We start from the raw sequence: 20,869 nt of genomic DNA on the forward strand, positions 1-20,869 counted from the left end.
CCCCCCCCCCATGTTTGCACGTTCCTTTAATCCATGATAGTTTAATCAGAGGGAGTGTGTGGTCCTTCTCCAGCCCCCAGAGGTACCCCTGTGAAAATGCCAGGCTCTTGTCTCAGAATAATTTGAGTTACCATGGTGCACAATTGTGCTAAAGATGCTTTCCCAGAGGTCTCACAGTCTATTAATTGTTGATGCAGGATTGTGGATTATGGGCTTTAATACCTTACGCTTATTAAAAATGCTACTTAACAGGAATATAAATGCCGGATGGCACAAAGGGACGGATACAGTATTCTACATGGAAACACGTAAATTCACATCCAGATAGCATTGTAATGAAATAAAATTATTAACAATCAATATTAATAGATTTACTTTTTTTTTTTTTTTATAAAAAAGATTTTCACTGTGGCTCATGGGCAATGAAAAAAACAAATGCTACTGTCAATGGAGCAGATAATATAGGATTATTATTAATACAGGCTTATGTATTAATTGATTTTTTTGCATGAACATGATAAGCATGCATAATAAGCAAGCCATTCAATTACTCTGTTCCCTTACATGAACTATTTACTAAAGTGTCACAGGACCATAACTCTGCTTTGTGGCCACAATCCTACCTCCAGGTACTAGCTTTGAGACACATGTTTAAAGCTCATCACTGTGCCTCTTGGCACTCTCTCCTGTCACATGGTCCTGCACATGGCCTGGCACTAAGAGCTCCGGGCAGCCCATATCCTGAAGTGGTCACTAACACACGCGTTCTTTCCCTGCCTAAACTCAACAGGCCCATCAGCAAGCATGGATACGTGCATATCCATCTCAGAATTTGCCTCGGTGCCAAAAAAACTTTCCAAAAAAATCTGTTTGATATAGCTATCGTTCCAGCACATATGGCGGCAAGCAATTTTGGAGCCCCATTACAAGTCTGACTTGAGGAGATCAGATATGCATTAAATATTCAGGTTAGATATTTTTAGGTGACAGACCACTCTCAATCCAACAGTGACATCGACAAAAATGAAAACACTACTAGTTTCTGTCCCTGATGTGCTCATATCTGCACAACACCCACTACCATTCCATCAAGTCAGTGTTACAGCTGTGTGAAGAATGGTCTGCCACCCAGAGAATATCTGCTCAGAAGTATTCCTGTGGTCTGACTAGTCATGAACAAGGTAGAGGGTGACAACCTGAACAACAGATGGGCTACAGTCTGTAATTGTACACCTATGAATGTAAGGTGGGCATACCTTTGAAAGCGCCAGTGGGTGTAGTGTGAACTAGGAGTGTTTAATAAAGTGGGTGGTGATTGCATTTTGCATATAGCACGCGTGGTATACATAAAGTCAGTGCAGCTTCTGTGAAGACAGCATCTGTAGGACTCTACCTTACAGAACTGGTTTTTGCCTACAATATCTGACCTTTTCACATAAGATATGGCCCTCTACCTCAGATTGGATACGTATCTGATCTGTTGCCATGGGACCCCAGAGAGAGCTGTCATATCAGAATTCATCACATATTAACCCAGAGAAGTTCAGTTAGATTAATGTTTGCTCCGTTTTGAGGTTGAGAACTGTGGAACAAAACAGGAATTTTAAAAAAGGTTATAAAATCAGATTAATTTGGATTAAAAATATTATCAATTATTCTTTGAATCCACAAAAGGTCACATAAAAATTACTATCTGTAGGGCCTACAAAAATACAAAAAAACAAACAACAACAAAAAAAAGAACAAACAAGACTAAATGTATTCATTATATATTTTTCATTTCAGTGCAGTTCTAAAGAAATTGTGTCAGATGCGTATTGTTTGCATTTGCAATTACTGTTATATTTAGAATGTCCATAGACTACATAAGGTCGGCAGAGGGAACCAAACCAGCGTGACTGGTAAGGTCCTGCTCATCTTCACAAACGCCACCTGTCCTTGCGTTGTGAGCAGTTCCTGGCAGCATCAGGGTGTGGGTGCTACTCTGCCAGGGTCGCCATAAAAAAAACATGCCCTCGACACGCGGGACTGCTGGAGTACGAGCCGCGAAACAGCAGATGGGGAGGCATTCGGGCAGCAGGGGTTCAGCAAGCGCGCGCCTGTGCGAGCCGCGTCCCCTCTCATCTGCGGGCGAGGATACGGCAGCGCGTTCTTCCGCCGCAGCATGGTTAATAAATAAAGAAATAGCATCCAATTTAGTGTGAAGTGGCAAAGCTGAATCACGATCAGATAAGATACGGGAGAGGGGTTCGACGTGATTTCCATATTCGGAGTCGTAAAGACACTTTTGACAGGTGCACCTCGGGTTTACAAACGTAGACGCATAAAGTTAGGGGGCAACAGAAGTGCAGTGGTTTGATTTGTCTTTAAGGGGAGTTAATTAATCAGGTATTATACATCTACAAAGCTCGGGAAAGAGAAGTCATTACATTTTATAGTCTTTCCTCCATGAGTCTTATGCCTCTCTGAGCTGCACACAAAAAGAGCAAAACGGGATATCGGCATGGAAAACACTTTTTGAAAGCATACTGTGTCTAAATTGTTTCGACTTTTGGAGAAAAGAATCAACTGAATCATAGTGCACATTTTATTTGGACGTATGTAGATAATGCTCATATTCCCAGAGGCTCGAATTTAATCAGTTTCTGATTGTTTAATAATGGATGTTTCTTTTTCTAGGATCTGACAGCAGCAATTACCCTCTGTAGAGAGCAACGTGAGCACCCTGGTTCCCCATGCGGCAGACCACACAAATATTATAGCATCAGCGTCACCTGCTGGGAAAAAATATATTTGTATCTACACAGACGGCAAGCGTAGACATTTTAACAAACGCTGCCATTCAGTACTGACCTGTCACTTTTGACCAATGTTCAACTAGTTAAAGATTAAAGCGACTCCCTCACCTTCAGATAAATATGCAGCAAACTCTTGACAAAAGCCAAGGACTGATTTTAAGCCAGTTTTTTTTTTAAAACTCTTCCTTCACTTATAGGCCTCACTTGGTCCCTCATGAAATGGCCCACTCTTCAATGACGTGGAGTGGTTATGAGTTTAGTTTGAAGACAGGATGTGTGGGAAACCGCTGGGGGTCTGGTGGCTGCCTTCAAAGTAACTATAGCTTTATTTATTGCTGTCACTTGTGATGTCAGTCTCTCGGAAGATCAACTTGATATTTAAAGCAGAAACAATAAGAATGAATAGCAATACTTTTTTGTTGTTGTCAAATGTTTGAATTGTTTTGACCATGAAAACAGACCAACATTAGATTAAAACACTAAAATAATACTTAACACTTAATACTTAATTAATTGGCTTCACTGGTATATGTTCTGTGAAGTTCCTCATACTGATATATATGAAGTATGTTATTTTAACTACACTTTATGCAACGATACATGTGACTAAACTAAAGTGCATCAGTTAAACAAGAGTGGTTTAAGTGTTGCTGCACAGGAAGTAGCTACGCAGACTGGGTGGTTGCACAGACATGGACGTCTGTCATCATTTCATTCTCCTCTTTCTTTTGGCTGGGTTGTGCTCACTTGGTAAGAACTCAATTCATTTGACTTAAACTTTTGGATTTCTATCTTTTATTTTCGTATGTAAATTCTTAATGTGGTTGGGTGAAATTTGTTTGGAGATTTTGTGGTCTACTTACATGGGGTCTACATTGGCACACAAATTCAAAACCTGCCTTTAAAACACCAAGAATAAATGTAGGCATGGACAACTTCCATTATCAAATGTTTTCATCAGACATGCAGTGGTAAGTTGTTCGAACCCCTTTCAGAGGCAAAGCCGCTACTAATTCCTGGAAAAGCACAAAATATCAGCAAAAATGACGCAGAAGTTAAAAAGGCTATCTTAACTGCAACCTACTCCTTTAACAACGAGTCCAACGATGCATTTTTTTTCAAGAAATCAGCTGTCAATGAAGCACAAAAACAGGTACAGTCCCCCATCAACTGCTAGTGTTCATATATGCAATGTACAATACAGCTAATGGAGTACCAACTGTTTGGCTGTAGGTTGTTAAAGGAGTAAAGTACATCCTGAAAATGGAAATTTCTCGAACTGTCTGCAAGAAGAGAGAGATCAATGTTGACTTGGATGACTGTGCCTTCCAGACAAACCACAGGCTACAACAGGTATAGTGTTTACTTTTAAAGAACTATGACAGTAAAGAGTGAGGTGAGGTGGACAATCCTGGTTCAGTCAAACAGGTTCAATCCTGTCAGTTTGAGACCCCAGACAAGAGAAAGCACTGGAAAAATAAATTCACTGCAGCTATTACATTTTATCCAGTAATGCATTCTTTGATTGAACCAAGCGTTCATTCATTCATCTTAGATATTGAGTATTAGACATATCTTTAGCAAAGTTTTTTTCTCTCCATCTTTCAGACTTTCCACTGTAATTTTGAGGTGTGGGCAATTCCATGGTTGAAGATAATGAAAACCACATTCTTCATCTGTAATCCTTTAAACAAGTAATATCCCATGTTTACCAGAATGTTTTTTTTTTCTTTCAACAATACAAGCAACAAGAATCTGCATTGGCATAGTATGAGCTGCCACAAAATAAAACATCGAACTGGTACGAACAGTTTAAAGTGATTTTGATAATTGGTAATAGACTGGTTAACATTCTATCATCACACACAATTGACTATGTTCAGAAGATTTGGCTTGCATGTGACAATCTGTTAATAATAATAATAATAATAATAATAATATTATTATTATTCTGGGGGATAAGAGCTTGTGATGTGCTGAGGAAGACTGGTAACACTACACCAGATCATTGATCATGTTATTGGTTTCTTTTGGGTCCAGTAGCTGTTCAGATAAGTTACATAATCCCTTACCCTGCCACCACAGGACAGGTGCATGGAAGGTTTAGATGTGTTCATATGAACAGATTTGTTTTCCACAAGCCAGGACATAATTGCCCTGAAATGTGCATGACACCATATATTCACACACAGACATAAGCATACAGCAGGAAATTATTGCTACTTATCAGTACCATTTTCAAAGCCAAGATGGTCTATGTGAATGGAAGATCAGAAACTCCTCACCAACACTGATGCAGGTGTCAGTGAAACCCACACTAAAAAGAATGAAAGGTTACTAAATAATCTTTATATATAAAATATATTAGCTAGTCTGGGTAGACCAAAGAGATAGGGAGGAATTGCTAACGGAAATGGAACAGGGGAATTCTGTGGAAGTGCCCACATTCACAATCTACATTCCAGTGTTGCATGAAGTCACACAATTCTCAAGTAATCTTTAGCGCTGATATTTCAGTCATAGCATGTGTAAGAAAAATGGTGACTATTTTTAAGGGCTAGATGACAGCTCAGTGCAAGGTGAAGACATGGTGCACCTCTTATGTGGGAACAGGGGCACTTTCTTTAATACAGCAACCTGGCGCATTTTCTAGACATGCTTACATCGGATCACATGAAAAGGGAGAAAACGCAGCATTACACTCATGTGGGTTAGAAAAATAAAAGTATAAGTAAGAGCTGAAAGAAAGAAAAAGAAAAACGAAAACAAGAAAAGAACGTCATCCAATGCAGGAATGGACATGAGGGATTCAGGTTGTTCACTTCAAGACAGACGTTTCTGTGCGGTCCAGTTAATGTGCCACAAGTGTTGCCTGCTTTGTTTCTGGAGGCAATGTGAAATGAAACAGGTAAAGCAACCCCAACAAATGCTTCCCTGACTCTGTGGCTCCTTGCTGGGCTGAGCGGTGAGCTTATTTCAAACTTTGCTCAGGTCCAGCTTGCACAAGTACGGCGAGCGGAAGGATCCCAGGTAGAGGTGGCCGTTGTGCTCGTGCGCTTCGCTGACATAGGCGGCCACGGTGCCGTGGGGGTCGTGGAAGCTCCGTACACACGCTCCACCCTCCTGCAGCTCCACCACCAGGCTGTAGCGCGGCACGAACTTCAACAGCATGTCCTGGCTGAAGAGCTGAAAGCACATGGACGCACATGTTGGGGCTTAGGCATGAAGGAGCTGGTGAGGCTGCAGGTTTTCATGCCAAACAAGCAGGAGCACAACAGGCTGCATGCATCTTATGTACGCACCTTGAATATGAGTTTCTTTATCCAGGGCCTTTGGGACAGGAAGTCGAGCATGGAGAAACCAGGGTTTAGCCGCACAACAGACATCACCACCCAATAACCCCCAGAGGAGCTGCGCCGGATGTTGTCAGGGAAACCAGGGAGATTGTCAGTGAAAGTGTCCATGCCTCCTTTATTGAGACCAGCAACATGGACCCTGAGGGGAATTCAAAGAGTCAAGAGATGTTGAAGACTGCCTCCACAGCAAGCGTGGAGGCTATATAAGCTTTTCCTACACGCTACTGCTCTCTATGCCCATAGTAGCTTCACTATTAGTGCTAACATGCCATCTGTCTCTCCACACTTGGTAGCTTAATGAGGGATCTTGTTTCCTAGGCAACAGCAAGCTTGCATCACTTATCCAGGTGAGGTTCTTAGGGAATTCACACTGCCTGGAGCAGATGGGAAAAGTAAGACAGCTGTGAGAGGGGGTGGAACACATTTACATACAGAACTCAGTTGGGAGAAGTGATAAGGCAAAGGAAGTTGACAGGGGAGTGAATGGACCCAAGGCCAAATGGAGAACATCTAAAATAAGCAACATTCAGTTGGAGGGAGGGGGGGGGGGGTGAGTTGGAGCTGAGAAAAAGAAAAGGGAAGGTAAAGTTGATTTGATGTGCAGAATTTGGTATGAATCTGAAAAGCCTCCCTGTATCAAGGCCGTGTTCCAGAGCACAGCATGAAATACTGAGTCAAATCGCATTCGCTGCTTAGAGGCTGCAGACGGCTGCACAAGCTGCAGCAGCTGAAATTTTCTTCGCCTGCTGCAGCCAACCCAAACTCTAACAGTGAAAGGGAGTCTTACCTCCTTATTCTTGCCATTGCAGTTTCAGCAACAAGGACAGACTCTTCATCAGGGAGGAGTTGGATTCCGTTAGGGAAACGCAGGTTCTCCATCATCACAGTAACCTCTTTGGTCTCAGTGTCATACTCCAGAACCCTGAAATATCGGGGATAACAGAATTTCAAGAACATAAGATCAAACCATTTATATGGTTTATCCACAAATCAGGGATACTACACTGTCTCTGCAGCAGCCTGTATAAAATCACTACACCTAAATACTAGTTATACCATGGCCTTATACCATGGCCATAATAGCATTGTGGACAACCTCGAGCACTGTGGACGTTACTGTAGGCGTTAAGAGTTTTAAGCCGTTTACCGGCCATCAGACGTGGCCTCCATGATGAGGTTCAGGAAGTCCCTCCGCTTCCATCTGCTACTGGAGTCAGTGAAGTAAACCTTCTTTCCGTCCTGAGTCACATCCAGGTCGTTGATGAAGGACAAGCGTCGACCACCGACCATCCTCCTGGTGCTGACCAGAAGTGTGGACTGGCCTGGAGTCCAGAAAGATGCACCGAGAAACAGGTCATGTATTGATGCATGAAAGTCTGTGCCTCAGCACGGGAGCTTCAGGACAATTAGAGAGAGCAAGGGAAACTGTGAGGGAGAGAGCAAGAGCAGATGAAATGAGCAAAGAAGAACGCAAAAGAGAAGACGAAAGAAGGGAGAAAGACGAGATTTTCGCCATTGTTTCTAACCTGTGACTGGATTAACCTCGAACAGACCCAAGTAGGCATCAGCAACAAACAACGTCCCATTGGGGCCCACTCTGATTCCAAGTGGCCGTCCACAAACATGCTCTTGCTCACGAGAACCTTCGTATTTTAAAAAAAGGGGAAAAAAAGGTTTCCCGTCGTAACTCTGAAATACCTGCCAGCAGTTATGTGGCGTTTTTAATCACCTGTTGAAAAGCGATTCCACTAACTGAGGCACTGAAGAAGTTAAGTGTGCACCCTGCTGTGTACAAAACTATATACCCAGTCTCAGTCTTTTTTTTTTTTTTTTTTTTTAAACAAGAGAGACATACATGACACATATGACATAACTGACATGCACATCCTATCTGTACAGTTATAAGCTAACAAAACAGATGAGAAATATAAGGATATGAGAAAGCAAACATCGACTTCCAAACTGGGTGCAACTTGTTTAATAAGCAATCTGCAATCCAAGTTACTCAACAACTATTCAGTGTTTCATTTTTGGTTTAGTTGACCCAGAAACTATAACTATGAGTGTGAACGAAAACTCCCAGTGCTTAATCAGCTAAGGGACATGTCCATCAACAGTGACAGCTCTATTGACAAAGACTTGTTTGTGAAATGTTGCGTCACAGTTCCAATGAAGAAACGGTTAAGCATGTTGTTTTAAAATCATCTCACCACATGGGGGATTGCCAAGAGTTGCCAAAACATTCATTTTCCTTCCGTCAATTTTTACTATCTTTCCATCTGCAGTCCCAGTATATAAAACGTCTGCAATGTAAAACATGTTTTTTAAATGTATGTTAAAAGCTGCAGCTCAAATAACGGTAACTTGAAACAAAATAAATATATGATACTCTTTTTTTTTTTAAATTATCAACAAAAAACCCACATAGAGATGATATAATAACAAACAGAACACATATTAAAGACATAGAAGCACTAGAGTTTTAACAGACAACAAACTTGACCTTTCACCTTACTGGCCTCTGCTACTGTGATCCACCTACTCATTGCACAACTGCAAACGGTGTAAAAAAGACAGGGAAGTGTGTACCAACCTCCAATATTGGTGATGGATTCTGGCCCTATGAGCTGGTCCTCAAACAGTCTCTCTGCCTCCCTTAGCTTCAGGTTGGGTTCATAGCACCCAGTCATAAGAGGGGACTCACTGAGACTAGCATGACATGGGCAGGATTAAAAAAAAAAGACATGAAAGAAAAGCACAAAAAAGGACAGAGGGGGAATCACGTTAATTAAGCCTTGGGTTCTCAGAGGCATGTAATCCCAGTGAAGGTGTGAATTAAGATACGGAACTGAAGGAATCAAGCTGCAGAATCAATAGCTGCCTGCAGCCGCAGAAAGATCAATCACGTAGCACTGACAGAGAATTGAGAGATGAATCTAAATGAGGAGTCACAGTAGATTGATTTAACTTTAGTGCTAAAGGTGCTTGAATACTGAGCAGTGGTTTTGGTCTTCACCAAACAATCCCCCCTCCCCCTCCCACACAAAAAATGGGAGGCACTGCAGAGGATGGGAGCTCATGATATGAGGCATCAGTGTGAACTGGCATTCTAAATAAACATGTAATATACTTTTTCTAAATTAACTTAGATAAAAATGTACTTGTATAGGTAAAATGAGTACATGGTCAACATTTCAATCACCCATGAACTCACAATCAAACTGATATGTACCTGTCAGTTAGAGTTTAGGAAATCAGGAAAGTGCCAATGTTGGATAAGCAAACAGCAAGCATTACAAAAGTGCAGTTTTACGTAACGTATGCTGTTAAAAATAAATAACAGAAATCCATACCCCAGTTATAAAACTCACTAAAAAAAGAATAAAAGTACAATGACAATGTACAGCTTAGATGATGATCCATGTTATTCAGCATACTAACCAGTGCAATCGATGGTTCAAAATATCAGCAACAAACCTTAATAAGTACAACTGTATGAAATCACGTGCATTTAGTTCATTCACAATTATGGCATTATAGCCAATAAAGGTAAAATGTATAGTAAATCAGGCCAATAGGTCTGCATCCTCTGCAGCCTTGTTAAGTTAACCTAACAACTCTTTAAATAGTTTTTAAAAACTTTCTATCTATCTAGAGAGATAGATAAGTATAGCCTAGCTATATAGACTATAACCTATATAGCTATATAACCCATCATATTGCACGCATGTACTGCAATTACTAGAGATGCAAATCAGCATTTCCTTTAAGCAGTGACCGGTTCATCTTACCTGAATGGCAGAGGTTCAATCGAGTATTCCAGATGAACTCCAGCCACGAGCGGGAGCAGCAGGAATCCCCCCAGCGTAAGCAAAGTAACTCGGAATACCTTTCCACTGTAAGTGCTGAAAGTATTTTAACATTATAATGTATAATTTATTTGATACAATTACCTTGCTAACATGTCAGCACAACTCCCGTCCTAATTCCAGCAAATATAGCTTGCAAGCTACGTCCAATTTGCTAGCTAACTCTAGCTAACCTATATAGCCTAATTAACTAGACAGGTTACAGCGAAATAAGCTATCTAACCGTCCCACTCACTTTGTTGTTGTTGTTGTTGTAGTAGTAAATCGATTATTGGGCAGATAGCACTTTAACCTAGCTAACTAAAAAATCTAGCCTGTTGTTTGGCTAATTACTCACCTCGTGCCTTTGTATTGTGGTTCATGGGTTTCGTCTGTTATTATTTGAGGTCTGTTTAGCCTCCTGAATCGCAGTCCTTCAGGTTCGTTCATACTGAGTTCGTCTGTCCTTGAATACCCTTCTGTTACGTTCACGATATTTATACTATAAGAAGCTAGAAAGAGTAGTTCACATTGCAACGGAAAAACGTCGCTAGCTAGTAATGTTTTTGTCTGCGCGCTTCTCGCCGCAGCACTGGCAGTCTGGTAGAGTAGAGTGGGACATCGCAAAGCTAAGGACTAGTGCTACTTTCCACGCTAATTTAAAAAAAGGTCATCCACTTCCTTCCAGGAAATTCTGTTTGCAGCACGGGTAATAATCGGTACCAAAATCGGTACCAAAATTATGAATCGCTAGTGATTAATATAGGTTTGTTTATCAAAACAGTTTCATACAGTGACTTAAAGTAGACAACTAGCATGTAAAAATTGCACGCAAACAACAAAACAGCTAGCAAATTATTCACAGAAAAATGGTTTTTGGTGTAGGTAGCGTTAATATACAGAATTGCAAAATTGATACAAAACTTCAAAGTGGCTTTATTACCATAGCTAGTTATGTTTCTGTATGGCTGTATGCCCCACATACCTAAAGTTTTTACAATGTAAATGAAATAAGCCAGAATTGACAAAGTAGTGCTGTGGTACTGGTGCGATATTACTGATCAGTATCATAAAGAGCGCCCCCAATAGTGCTTCTATGAAAGATAATGAAAGATAAAATTTCTAAATTATTACCGAATGGTACGTATGCCTGTGTTATTCATAATTCAAGCGAGGCTTTTATTTTGAGATATTCAGAAAAACAAACTTCCGGATTGGAGTCTTGTTTAGAGTTGCTGATTTCACATTGTTTCTATGGTCGTTGTATTCTCGAAAATAGTCTTCAGGGAGTCGTTTAGTCGTATAATTTGTCCAATGTCAAGTGTGGAAAATGCACTTGAAGGAGTCTGGATTGCGTTGAAGAGGCTTGACCTTAACGGTTGGTTTAATTTAGCAGTAATTATAATGTTTATCATTTATATGATTTAATTTTATGTGACACAATATGCTTTAGCCTTGTTACTATAGCAACGTTAAGTACTTTGGCTGTGTATGCTAGCTAGCTAGGCTAGCTAGCATACTGAGACCTGGCTTTATCTCTATTCGCCGAATGACACAATTTTCACTGTAAAAACATTTTATAGACCTCTTCCCCTTTTTGGGAGACTTGGTCGTTCCTGCTTGATGTAACGCACATGGCTAGCAGCAAGGCTAGTGGTTAGGTTATCTAGCTAGTTAGCTAAGCTAATTAACCTAGCGTTATTCACCTAGCTAACGGTAGGTGAAGAAGGTTCTACGGAGTAGCTGTAGTGTACTGTAGCTAGATAGAGATGTAGAGGCAGTAGACATTGTAATGTAGTACACAATATATGAAACAAAGCTGATTAGTTATCCATTTGCAGCGAAACAATAGTGATCACTAGTTATTTAGATGACAGGGTTATAGCTTTAAGGGAGGTGCATATTCCCATGGGGACAAAAATGACCACAGCAAGACAGGTATGTTTCGTCTCCTCTTTGTCTGAAATTGTTCTTCACAAAGTATTTGGTTACCTTTGTATTTTACGGTTTGTGTGTGTGTGTGTATATATATATATATATATATATATATATAATATACATTTCTCCCCTATTTCCTCAGATTTTAGCCCAGTCTTTCAGACTGGACAGTGCTCAGATGGTGTTCAAAGTATTTTGAAAAATTGGACTGACCATTTGTAAATATAACTAATATTCTTAAACATGCTTGATTTATTGGGTGCAAGGGTTATAATGGAATATATAAAGTAATTCTGTATGTAATTCTATACGATGAACATGTCATCTCAGACATGAAATAATCAAGGGTTTTTAATCCCACTGAACAGATTAATACCAGTAAACAGCAAACAAATGTAAGTCTATTCATTTTGTATATATAAAAAACAATAAAGTAAAGCAATTTTACATTTCACAAGACTTGGCAATAGTCAGTAGCATTTTTATGAAGTATCTTATTACTGAGCCAAATTTATCTATAAGATTAAGTATATTACACAACCATACTGACAAAATGCAGAATCATTTATCATTTTCATTCATTAAAATCTTGTATATCTTACAATCCAGGCCTTATGTCTTGGAGGTGGCAAAATACTTTCAGCATGGTATGGTTACTTATACTCATTTTGTGGTGTGAAAGTTAAGATTTAAATTTTGATTAAAACCTTGAATGTTTTATGATAATGAATGATAGTTTTGCATTCTTAAACTGTTTTTGACATATGGTGTGACCTTATATAAATGAAGTCAGTTCAAGACCCAGAAGTATTGCCATGGCAGTGATTAACAGAACCTTGAACTCAAGCCTGCAGAGTTGTGAGGAGGATAAGATCATCTGAATAGTCTCATCACCTTTATAGAATACTGAAGGGAAAAATCACTTATCTCCATTCAGATATTGTATGTCCTTGGACAATGTTCTCTCTCTGTCATTACATGTGGTGCAGCATAATATATTTTCCTTTGCTACAGCCTGGTCATAAGTTACTGTCATTTTAGATTGAAAGGCTGGAGGCACACCTTCCTCAAATCAAGCAAAAATGACATGAAAAGATGATCAAAGTAAATAAGCACACTACAATGACCGTCCTAAATAACTTACCTTTTTAATTAAACCAGTGTAATACAAATGTTTCGTTGCAGGACATTGAATTGATAAACCAGAAGCTGATATTTCTTCACAAAAGAATGCAGGTGCATGACTGAGTATTAGCACTGGGTGTGAGCTGCTGCATACTGTTCAGGGTGTATTTGTAAGATAAGTACATGCCTACGGTTCCTGCAACTCTGAATTTGATAGTTTACAGATTTTGTACTGAACAGAATTATATTTAAAATGTTTTTTGCTATCTTTAACAAATGGCAGAGTTACAGATGGAAGGGCATGTTTAGACAGGCACCACTGTGGTGAACATTGTTTTTCCTCAGCTCTCAATCTCCACTGTAAACCACAGGTCTTTTCCCTCTGATTATTAAAATGTTTATTTTTTGGTCCAGTATGTTTAGAGTATTTAAATATATGCCTTTTAAAATGGACATTTAAGAACTTGTGTATAGTTCTTGTTCACTTAGCAACCTTACACAATCTGTAAAATCCTAAATCCACTGAACTACAGTATATCTAGCAAGTAGTTCACAAAAGCATTTGTACACAAATGGTGGCATCGCAACATCAATATTTCATATGAACCAATCATGGTTATATACCTGCTCTTTCACTAAGAAAGAAAAGCCTGTGCCAAGTTCGTCTCCACTTGTTTATTTTAAGAAAAGGTCTCATCTGAGAAATGTTTGATTGAGAATTCACAAAGCACTGGACAAAATAAATTCACTGCAGCTATTACATTTTATTCAGTAATGCATTCTTTGATTGAACCAAGCGTTCATTAATTCATCTTAGATATTGAGTATTAGACATATCTTTAGCAAAGTTTTTTTCTCTCCATCTTTCAGACTTTCCACTGTAATTTTGAGGTGTGGGCAATTCCATGGTTGAAGATAATGAAAACCACATTCTTCATCTGTAATCCTTTAAACAAGTAATATCCCATGTTTACCAGAATGTTTTTTTTTCTTTCAACAATACAAGCAACAAGAATCTGCATTGGCATAGTATGAGCTGCCACAAAATAAAACATCGAACTGGTACGAAGTTTAAAGTGATTTTGATAATTGGTAATAGACTGGTTAACATTCTATCATCACACACAATTGACTATGTTCAGAAGATTTGGCTTGCATGTGACAATCTGTTAATAATAATAATAATAATAATAATAATATTATTATTATTCTGGGGGATAAGAGCTTGTGATGTGCTGAGGAAGACTGGTAACACTACACCAGATCATTGATCATGTTATTGGTTTCTTTTGGGTCCAGTAGCTGTTCAGATAAGTTACATAATCCCTTGCCCTGCCACCACAGGACAGGTGCATGGAAGGTTTAGATGTGTTCATATGAACAGATTTGTTTTCCACAAGCCAGGACATAATTGCCCTGAAATGTGCATGACACCATATATTCACACACAGACATAAGCATACAGCAGGAAATTATTGCTACTTATCAGTACCATTTTCAAAGCCAAGATGGTCTATGTGAATGGAAGATCAGAAACTCCTCACCAACACTGATGCAGGTGTCAGTGTGAAACCCACACTAAAAAGAATGAAAGGTTACTAAATAATCTTTATATATAAAATATATTAGCTAGTCTGGGTAGACCAAAGAGATAGGGAGGAATTGCTAACGGAAATGGAACGGGAATTCTGTGGAAGTGCCCACATTCACAATCTACATTCCAGTGTTGCATGAAGTCACACAATTCTCAAGTAATCTTTAGCGCTGATATTTCAGTCATAGCATGTGTAAGAAAAATGGTGACTATTTTTAAGGGCTAGATGACAGCTCAGTGCAAGGTGAAGACATGGTGCACCTCTTATGTGGGAACAGGGGCACTTTCTTTAATACAGCAACCTGGCGCATTTTCTAGACATGCTTACATCGGATCACATGAAAAGGGAGAAAACGCAGCATTACACTCATGTGGGTTAGAAAAATAAAAGTATAAGTAAGAGCTGAAAGAAAGAAAAAGAAAAACGAAAACAAGAAAAGAACGTCATCCAATGCAGGAATGGACATGAGGGATTCAGGTTGTTCACTTCAAGACAGACGTTTCTGTGCGGTCCAGTTAATGTGCCACAAGTGTTGCCTGCTTTGTTTCTGGAGGCAATGTGAAATGAAACAGGTAAAGCAACCCCAACAAATGCTTCCCTGACTCTGTGGCTCCTTGCTGGGCTGAGCGGTGAGCTTATTTCAAACTTTGCTCAGGTCCAGCTTGCACAAGTACGGCGAGCGGAAGGATCCCAGGTAGAGGTGGCCGTTGTGCTCGTGCGCTTCGCTGACATAGGCGGCCACGGTGCCGTGGGGGTCGTGGAAGCTCCGTACACACGCTCCACCCTCCTGCAGCTCCACCACCAGGCTGTAGCGCGGCACGAACTTCAACAGCATGTCCTGGCTGAAGAGCTGAAAGCACATGGACGCACATGTTGGGGCTTAGGCATGAAGGAGCTGGTGAGGCTGCAAGTTTTCATGCCAAACAAGCAGGAGCACAACAGGCTGCATGCATCTTATGTACGCACCTTGAATATGAGTTTCTTTATCCAGGGCCTTTGGGACAGGAAGTCGAGCATGGAGAAACCAGGGTTTAGCCGCACAACAGACATCACCACCCAATAACCCCCAGAGGAGCTGCGCCGGATGTTGTCAGGGAAACCAGGGAGATTGTCAGTGAAAGTGTCCATGCCTCCTTTATTGAGACCAGCAACATGGACCCTGAGGGGAATTCAAAGAGTCAAGAGATGTTGAAGACTGCCTCCACAGCAAGCGTGGAGGCTATATAAGCTTTTCCTACACGCTACTGCTCTCTATGCCCATAGTAGCTTCACTATTAGTGCTAACATGCCATCTGTCTCTCCACACTTGATAGCTTAATGAGGGATCTTGTTTCCTAGGCAACAGCAAGCTTGCATCACTTATCCAGGTGAGGTTCTTAGGGAATTCACACTGCCTGGAGCAGATGGGAAAAGTAAGACAGCTGTGAGAGGGGGTGGAACACATTTACATACAGAACTCAGTTGGGAGAAGTGATAAGGCAAAGGAAGTTGACAGGGGAGTGAATGGACCCAAGGCCAAATGGAGAACATCTAAAATAAGCAACATTCAGTTGGAGGGAGGGGGGGGGGGGTGAGTTGGAGCTGAGAAAAAGAAAAGGGAAGGTAAAGTTGATTTGATGTGCAGAATTTGGTATGAATCTGAAAAGCCTCCCTGTATCAAGGCCGTGTTCCAGAGCACAGCATGAAATACTGAGTCAAATCGCATTCGCTGCTTAGAGGCTGCAGACGGCTGCACAAGCTGCAGCAGCTGAAATTTTCTTCGCCTGCTGCAGCCAACCCAAACTCTAACAGTGAAAGGGAGTCTTACCTCCTTATTCTTGCCATTGTAGTTTCAGCAACAAGGACAGACTCTTCATCAGGGAGGAGTTGGATTCCGTTAGGGAAACGCAGGTTCTCCATCATCACAGTAACCTCTTTGGTCTCAGTGTCATACTCCAGAACCCTGAAATATCGGGGATAACAGAATTTCAAGAACATAAGATCAAACCATTTATATGGTTTATCCACAAATCAGGGATACTACACTGTCTCTGCAGCAGCCTGTATAAAATCACTACACCTAAATACTAGTTATACCATGGCCTTATACCATGGCCATAATAGCATTGTGGACAACCTCGAGCACTGTGGACGTTACTGTAGGCGTTAAGAGTTTTAAGCCGTTTACCGGCCATCAGACGTGGCCTCCATGATGAGGTTCAGGAAGTCCCTCCGCTTCCATCTGCTACTGGAGTCAGTGAAGTAAACCTTCTTTCCGTCCTGAGTCACATCCAGGTCGTTGATGAAGGACAAGCGTCGACCACCGACCATCCTCCTGGTGCTGACCAGAAGTGTGGACTGGCCTGGAGTCCAGAAAGATGCACCGAGAAACAGGTCATGTATTGATGCATGAAAGTCTGTGCCTCAGCACGGGAGCTTCAGGACAATTAGAGAGAGCAAGGGAAACTGTGAGGGAGAGAGCAAGAGCAGATGAAATGAGCAAAAGAAGAACGCAAAAGAGAAGACGAAAGAAGGGAGAAAGACGAGATTTTCGCCATTGTTTCTAACCTGTGACTGGATTAACCTCGAACAGACCCAAGTAGGCATCAGCAACAAACAACGTCCCATTGGGGCCCACTCTGATTCCAAGTGGCCGTCCACAAACATGCTCTTGCTCACGAGAACCTTCGTATTTTAAAAAAAGGGGAAAAAAAGGTTTCCCGTCGTAACTCTGAAATACCTGCCAGCAGTTATGTGGCGTTTTTAATCACCTGTTGAAAAGCGATTCCACTAACTGAGGCACTGAAGAAGTTAAGTGTGCACCCTGCTGTGTACAAAACTATATACCCAGTCTCAGTCTTTTTTTTTTTTTTTTTTTTAAACAAGAGAGACATACATGACACATATGACATAACTGACATGCACATCCTATCTGTACAGTTATAAGCTAACAAAACAGATGAGAAATATAAGGATATGAGAAAGCAAACATCGACTTCCAAACTGGGTGCAACTTGTTTAATAAGCAATCTGCAATCCAAGTTACTCAACAACTATTCAGTGTTTCATTTTTGGTTTAGTTGACCCAGAAACTATAACTATGAGTGTGAACGAAAACTCCCAGTGCTTAATCAGCTAAGGGACATGTCCATCAACAGTGACAGCTCTATTGACAAAGACTTGTTTGTGAAATGTTGCGTCACAGTTCCAATGAAGAAACGGTTAAGCATGTTGTTTTAAAATCATCTCACCACATGGGGGATTGCCAAGAGTTGCCAAAACATTCATTTTCCTTCCGTCAATTTTTACTATCTTTCCATCTGCAGTCCCAGTATATAAAACGTCTGCAATGTAAAACATGTTTTTTAAATGTATGTTAAAAGCTGCAGCTCAAATAACGGTAACTTGAAACAAAATAAATATATGATACTCTTTTTTTTTTTAAATTATCAACAAAAAACCCACATAGAGATGATATAATAACAAACAGAACACATATTAAAGACATAGAAGCACTAGAGTTTTAACAGACAACAAACTTGACCTTTCACCTTACTGGCCTCTGCTACTGTGATCCACCTACTCATTGCACAACTGCAAACGGTGTAAAAAAGACAGGGAAGTGTGTACCAACCTCCAATATTGGTGATGGATTCTGGCCCTATGAGCTGGTCCTCAAACAGTCTCTCTGCCTCCCTTAGCTTCAGGTTGGGTTCATAGCACCCAGTCATAAGAGGGGGCTCACTGAGACTAGCATGACATGGGCAGGATTAAAAAAAAGACATGAAAGAAAAGCACAAAAAAGGACAGAGGGGGAATCACGTTAATTAAGCCTTGGGTTCTCAGAGGCATGTAATTCCAGTGAAGGTGTGAATTAAGATACAGAACTGAAGGAATCAAGCTGCAGCAGCCAATAGCTGCCTGCAGCCGCAGAAAGATCAATCACGTAGCACTGACAGAGAATTACGAGATGAATCTAAATGAGGAGTCACAGTAGATTGATTTAACTTTAGTGCTAAAGGTGCTTGAATACTGAGCAGTGGCTTTGGTCTTCACCAAACAATCCCCCCTCCCCCTCCCACACAAAAAATGGGAGGCACTGCAGAGGATGGGAGCTCATGATATGAGGCATCAGTGTGAACTGGCATTCTAAATAAACATGTAATATACTTTTTCTAAATTAACTTAGATAAAAATGTACTTGTATAGGTAAAATGAGTACATGGTCAACATTTCAATCACCCATGAACTCACAATCAAACTGATATGTACCTGTCAGTTAGAGTTTAGGAAATCAGGAAAGTGCCAATGTTGGATAAGCAAACAGCAAGCATTACAAAAGTGCAGTTTTACGTAACGTATGCTGTTAAAAATAAATAACAGAAATCCATACCCCAGTTATAAAACTCACTAAAAAAAGAATAAAAGTACAATGACAATGTACAGCTTAGATGATGATCCATGTTATTCAGCATACTAACCAGTGCAATCCATGGTTCAAAATATCAGCAACAAACCTTAATAAGTACAACTGTATGAAATCACGTGCATTTAGTTCATTCACAATTATGGCATTATAGCCAATAAAGGTAAAATGTATAGTAAATCAGGCCAATAGGTCTGCATCCTCTGCAGCCTTGTTAAGTTAACCTAACAACTCTTTAAATAGTTTTTAAAAACTTTCTATCTATCTAGAGAGATAGATAAGTATAGCCTAGCTATATAGACTATAACCTATATAGCTATATAACCCATCATATTGCACGCATGTACTGCAATTACTAGAGATGCAAATCAGCATTTCCTTTAAGCAGTGACCGGTTCATCTTACCTGAATGGCAGAGGTTCAATTGGACATTCCAGAAGAAATCCGACCACGATGAGCGGGAGCAGCAGGAATCCCCCCAGCGTAAGCAAAGTAACTCGGAATACCTTTCCACTGTAAGTGCTGAAAGTATTTTAACATTATAATGTATAATTTATTTGATACAATTACCTTGCTAACATGTCAGTACAACTCCCGTCCTAATTCCAGCAAATATAGCTTGCAAGCTACGTCCAATTTGCTAGCTAACTCTAGCTAACCTATATAGCCTAATTAACTAGACAGGTTACAGCGAAATAAGCTACCTAACCGTCCCACTCACTTTTTTTGTTGTTGTTGTAGTAGTAAATCGATTATTGGGCAGATAGCACTTTAACCTAGCTAACTAAAAAATCTAGCCTGTTGTTTGGCTAATAACTCACCTCGTGCCTTTGTATTGTGGTTCATGGGTTTCGTCTGTTATTATTTGAGGTCTGTTTAGCCTCCTGAATCGCAGTCCTTCAGGTTCGTTCATACTGAGTTCGTCTGTCCTTGAATACCCTTCTGTTACGTTCACGATATTTATACTATAAGAAGCTAGAAAGAGTAGTTCACATTGCAACGGAAAAACGTCGCTAGCTAGTAATGTTTTTGTCTGCGCGCTTCTCGCCGCAGCACTGGCAGTCTGGTAGAGTAGAGTGGGACATCGCAAAGCTAAGGACTAGTGCTACTTTCCACGCTAATTTAAAAAAAGGTCATCCACTTCCTTCCAGGAAATTCTGTTTGCAGCACGGGTAATAATCGGTACCAAAATCGGTACCAAAATTATGAATCGCTAGTGATTAATATAGGTTTGTTTATCAAAACAGTTTCATACAGTGACTTAAAGTAGACAACTAGCATGTAAAAATTGCACGCAAACAACAAAACAGCTAGCAAATTATTCACAGAAAAATGGTTTTTGGTGTAGGTAGCGTTAATATACAGAATTGCAAAATTGATACAAAACTTCAAAGTGGCTTTATTACCATAGCTAGTTATGTTTCTGTATGGCTGTATGCCCCACATACCTAAAGTTATACATATAAAGTTTTTACAATGTAAATGAAATAAGCCAGAATTGACAAAGTAGTGCTGTGGTACTGGTGCGATATTACTGATCAGTATCATAAAGAGCGCCCCCAATAGTGCTTCTATGAAAGATAATGAAAGATAAAATTTCTAAATTATTACCGAATGGTACGTATGCCTGTGTTATTCATAATTCAAGCTTTTATTTTGAGATATTCAGAAAAACAAACTTCCGGATTGGAGTCTTGTTTAGAGTTGCTGATTTCACATTGTTTCTTTGGTCGTTGTATTCTCGAAAATAGTCTTCAGGGAGTCGTTTAGTCGTATAATTTGTCCAATGTCAAGTGTGGAAAAT

At 40.1% G+C, this 20,869-nt stretch overlaps 3 protein-coding genes and 1 long non-coding RNA gene across 10 annotated transcripts; 2 read left to right on the top strand and 2 right to left on the bottom strand.

Annotated features, from left to right (window-relative positions):
- Positions 1–3,436: 3,436 nt before the first annotated feature.
- On the top strand, positions 3,437–4,602 carry LOC113572740 (cystatin-F). The gene is made up of 4 exons (XM_027002556.2): positions 3,437–3,548; positions 3,794–3,951; positions 4,032–4,151; positions 4,407–4,602. Exons 1-4 carry the CDS (start codon positions 3,491–3,493, stop codon positions 4,494–4,496), a joined length of 426 nt encoding a protein of 141 aa, XP_026858357.1. The 5' UTR covers positions 3,437–3,490; the 3' UTR covers positions 4,497–4,602.
- LOC113572735 (adipocyte plasma membrane-associated protein) lies at positions 4,146–10,582 on the bottom strand. Its single transcript, XM_027002548.2, has 9 exons — positions 10,361–10,582; positions 9,946–10,059; positions 8,748–8,863; positions 8,365–8,457; positions 7,681–7,797; positions 7,302–7,476; positions 6,942–7,076; positions 6,101–6,293; positions 4,146–5,984 (listed from the first exon to the last, which is right to left on the bottom strand). The coding sequence occupies exons 1-9, from the start codon at positions 10,450–10,452 to the stop codon at positions 5,775–5,777; spliced, it is 1,245 nt and encodes a 414-aa protein (XP_026858349.2). The 5' UTR covers positions 10,453–10,582; the 3' UTR covers positions 4,146–5,774.
- On the top strand, positions 9,964–14,134 carry LOC118242231. Of its 7 annotated transcripts, none has more exons than XR_004776683.1 (5): positions 9,996–10,052; positions 12,309–12,335; positions 12,550–12,587; positions 13,126–13,176; positions 13,936–14,134. It is a non-coding gene; the product is annotated as an uncharacterized LOC118242231 (long non-coding RNA). The 7 variants fall into 7 exon arrangements; XR_004776685.1 differs by lacking the exon at positions 9,996–10,052 and adding an exon at positions 11,036–11,380; XR_004776684.1 differs by lacking the exon at positions 13,126–13,176.
- Positions 13,726–20,106, bottom strand: LOC118242230 (adipocyte plasma membrane-associated protein). The gene is made up of 9 exons (XM_035531756.1): positions 19,887–20,106; positions 19,471–19,587; positions 18,274–18,389; positions 17,891–17,983; positions 17,208–17,324; positions 16,828–17,002; positions 16,468–16,602; positions 15,627–15,819; positions 13,726–15,510 (listed from the first exon to the last, which is right to left on the bottom strand). The coding sequence occupies exons 1-9, from the start codon at positions 19,976–19,978 to the stop codon at positions 15,301–15,303; spliced, it is 1,248 nt and encodes a 415-aa protein (XP_035387649.1). The 5' UTR covers positions 19,979–20,106; the 3' UTR covers positions 13,726–15,300.
- Between the last annotated feature and the right edge of the window lie 763 nt (positions 20,107–20,869).

The sequence above is a fragment of the Electrophorus electricus genome, chromosome 11, assembly GCF_013358815.1.
Source record: "Electrophorus electricus isolate fEleEle1 chromosome 11, fEleEle1.pri, whole genome shotgun sequence".
Lineage (NCBI taxonomy): Eukaryota > Metazoa > Chordata > Actinopteri > Gymnotiformes > Gymnotidae > Electrophorus > Electrophorus electricus.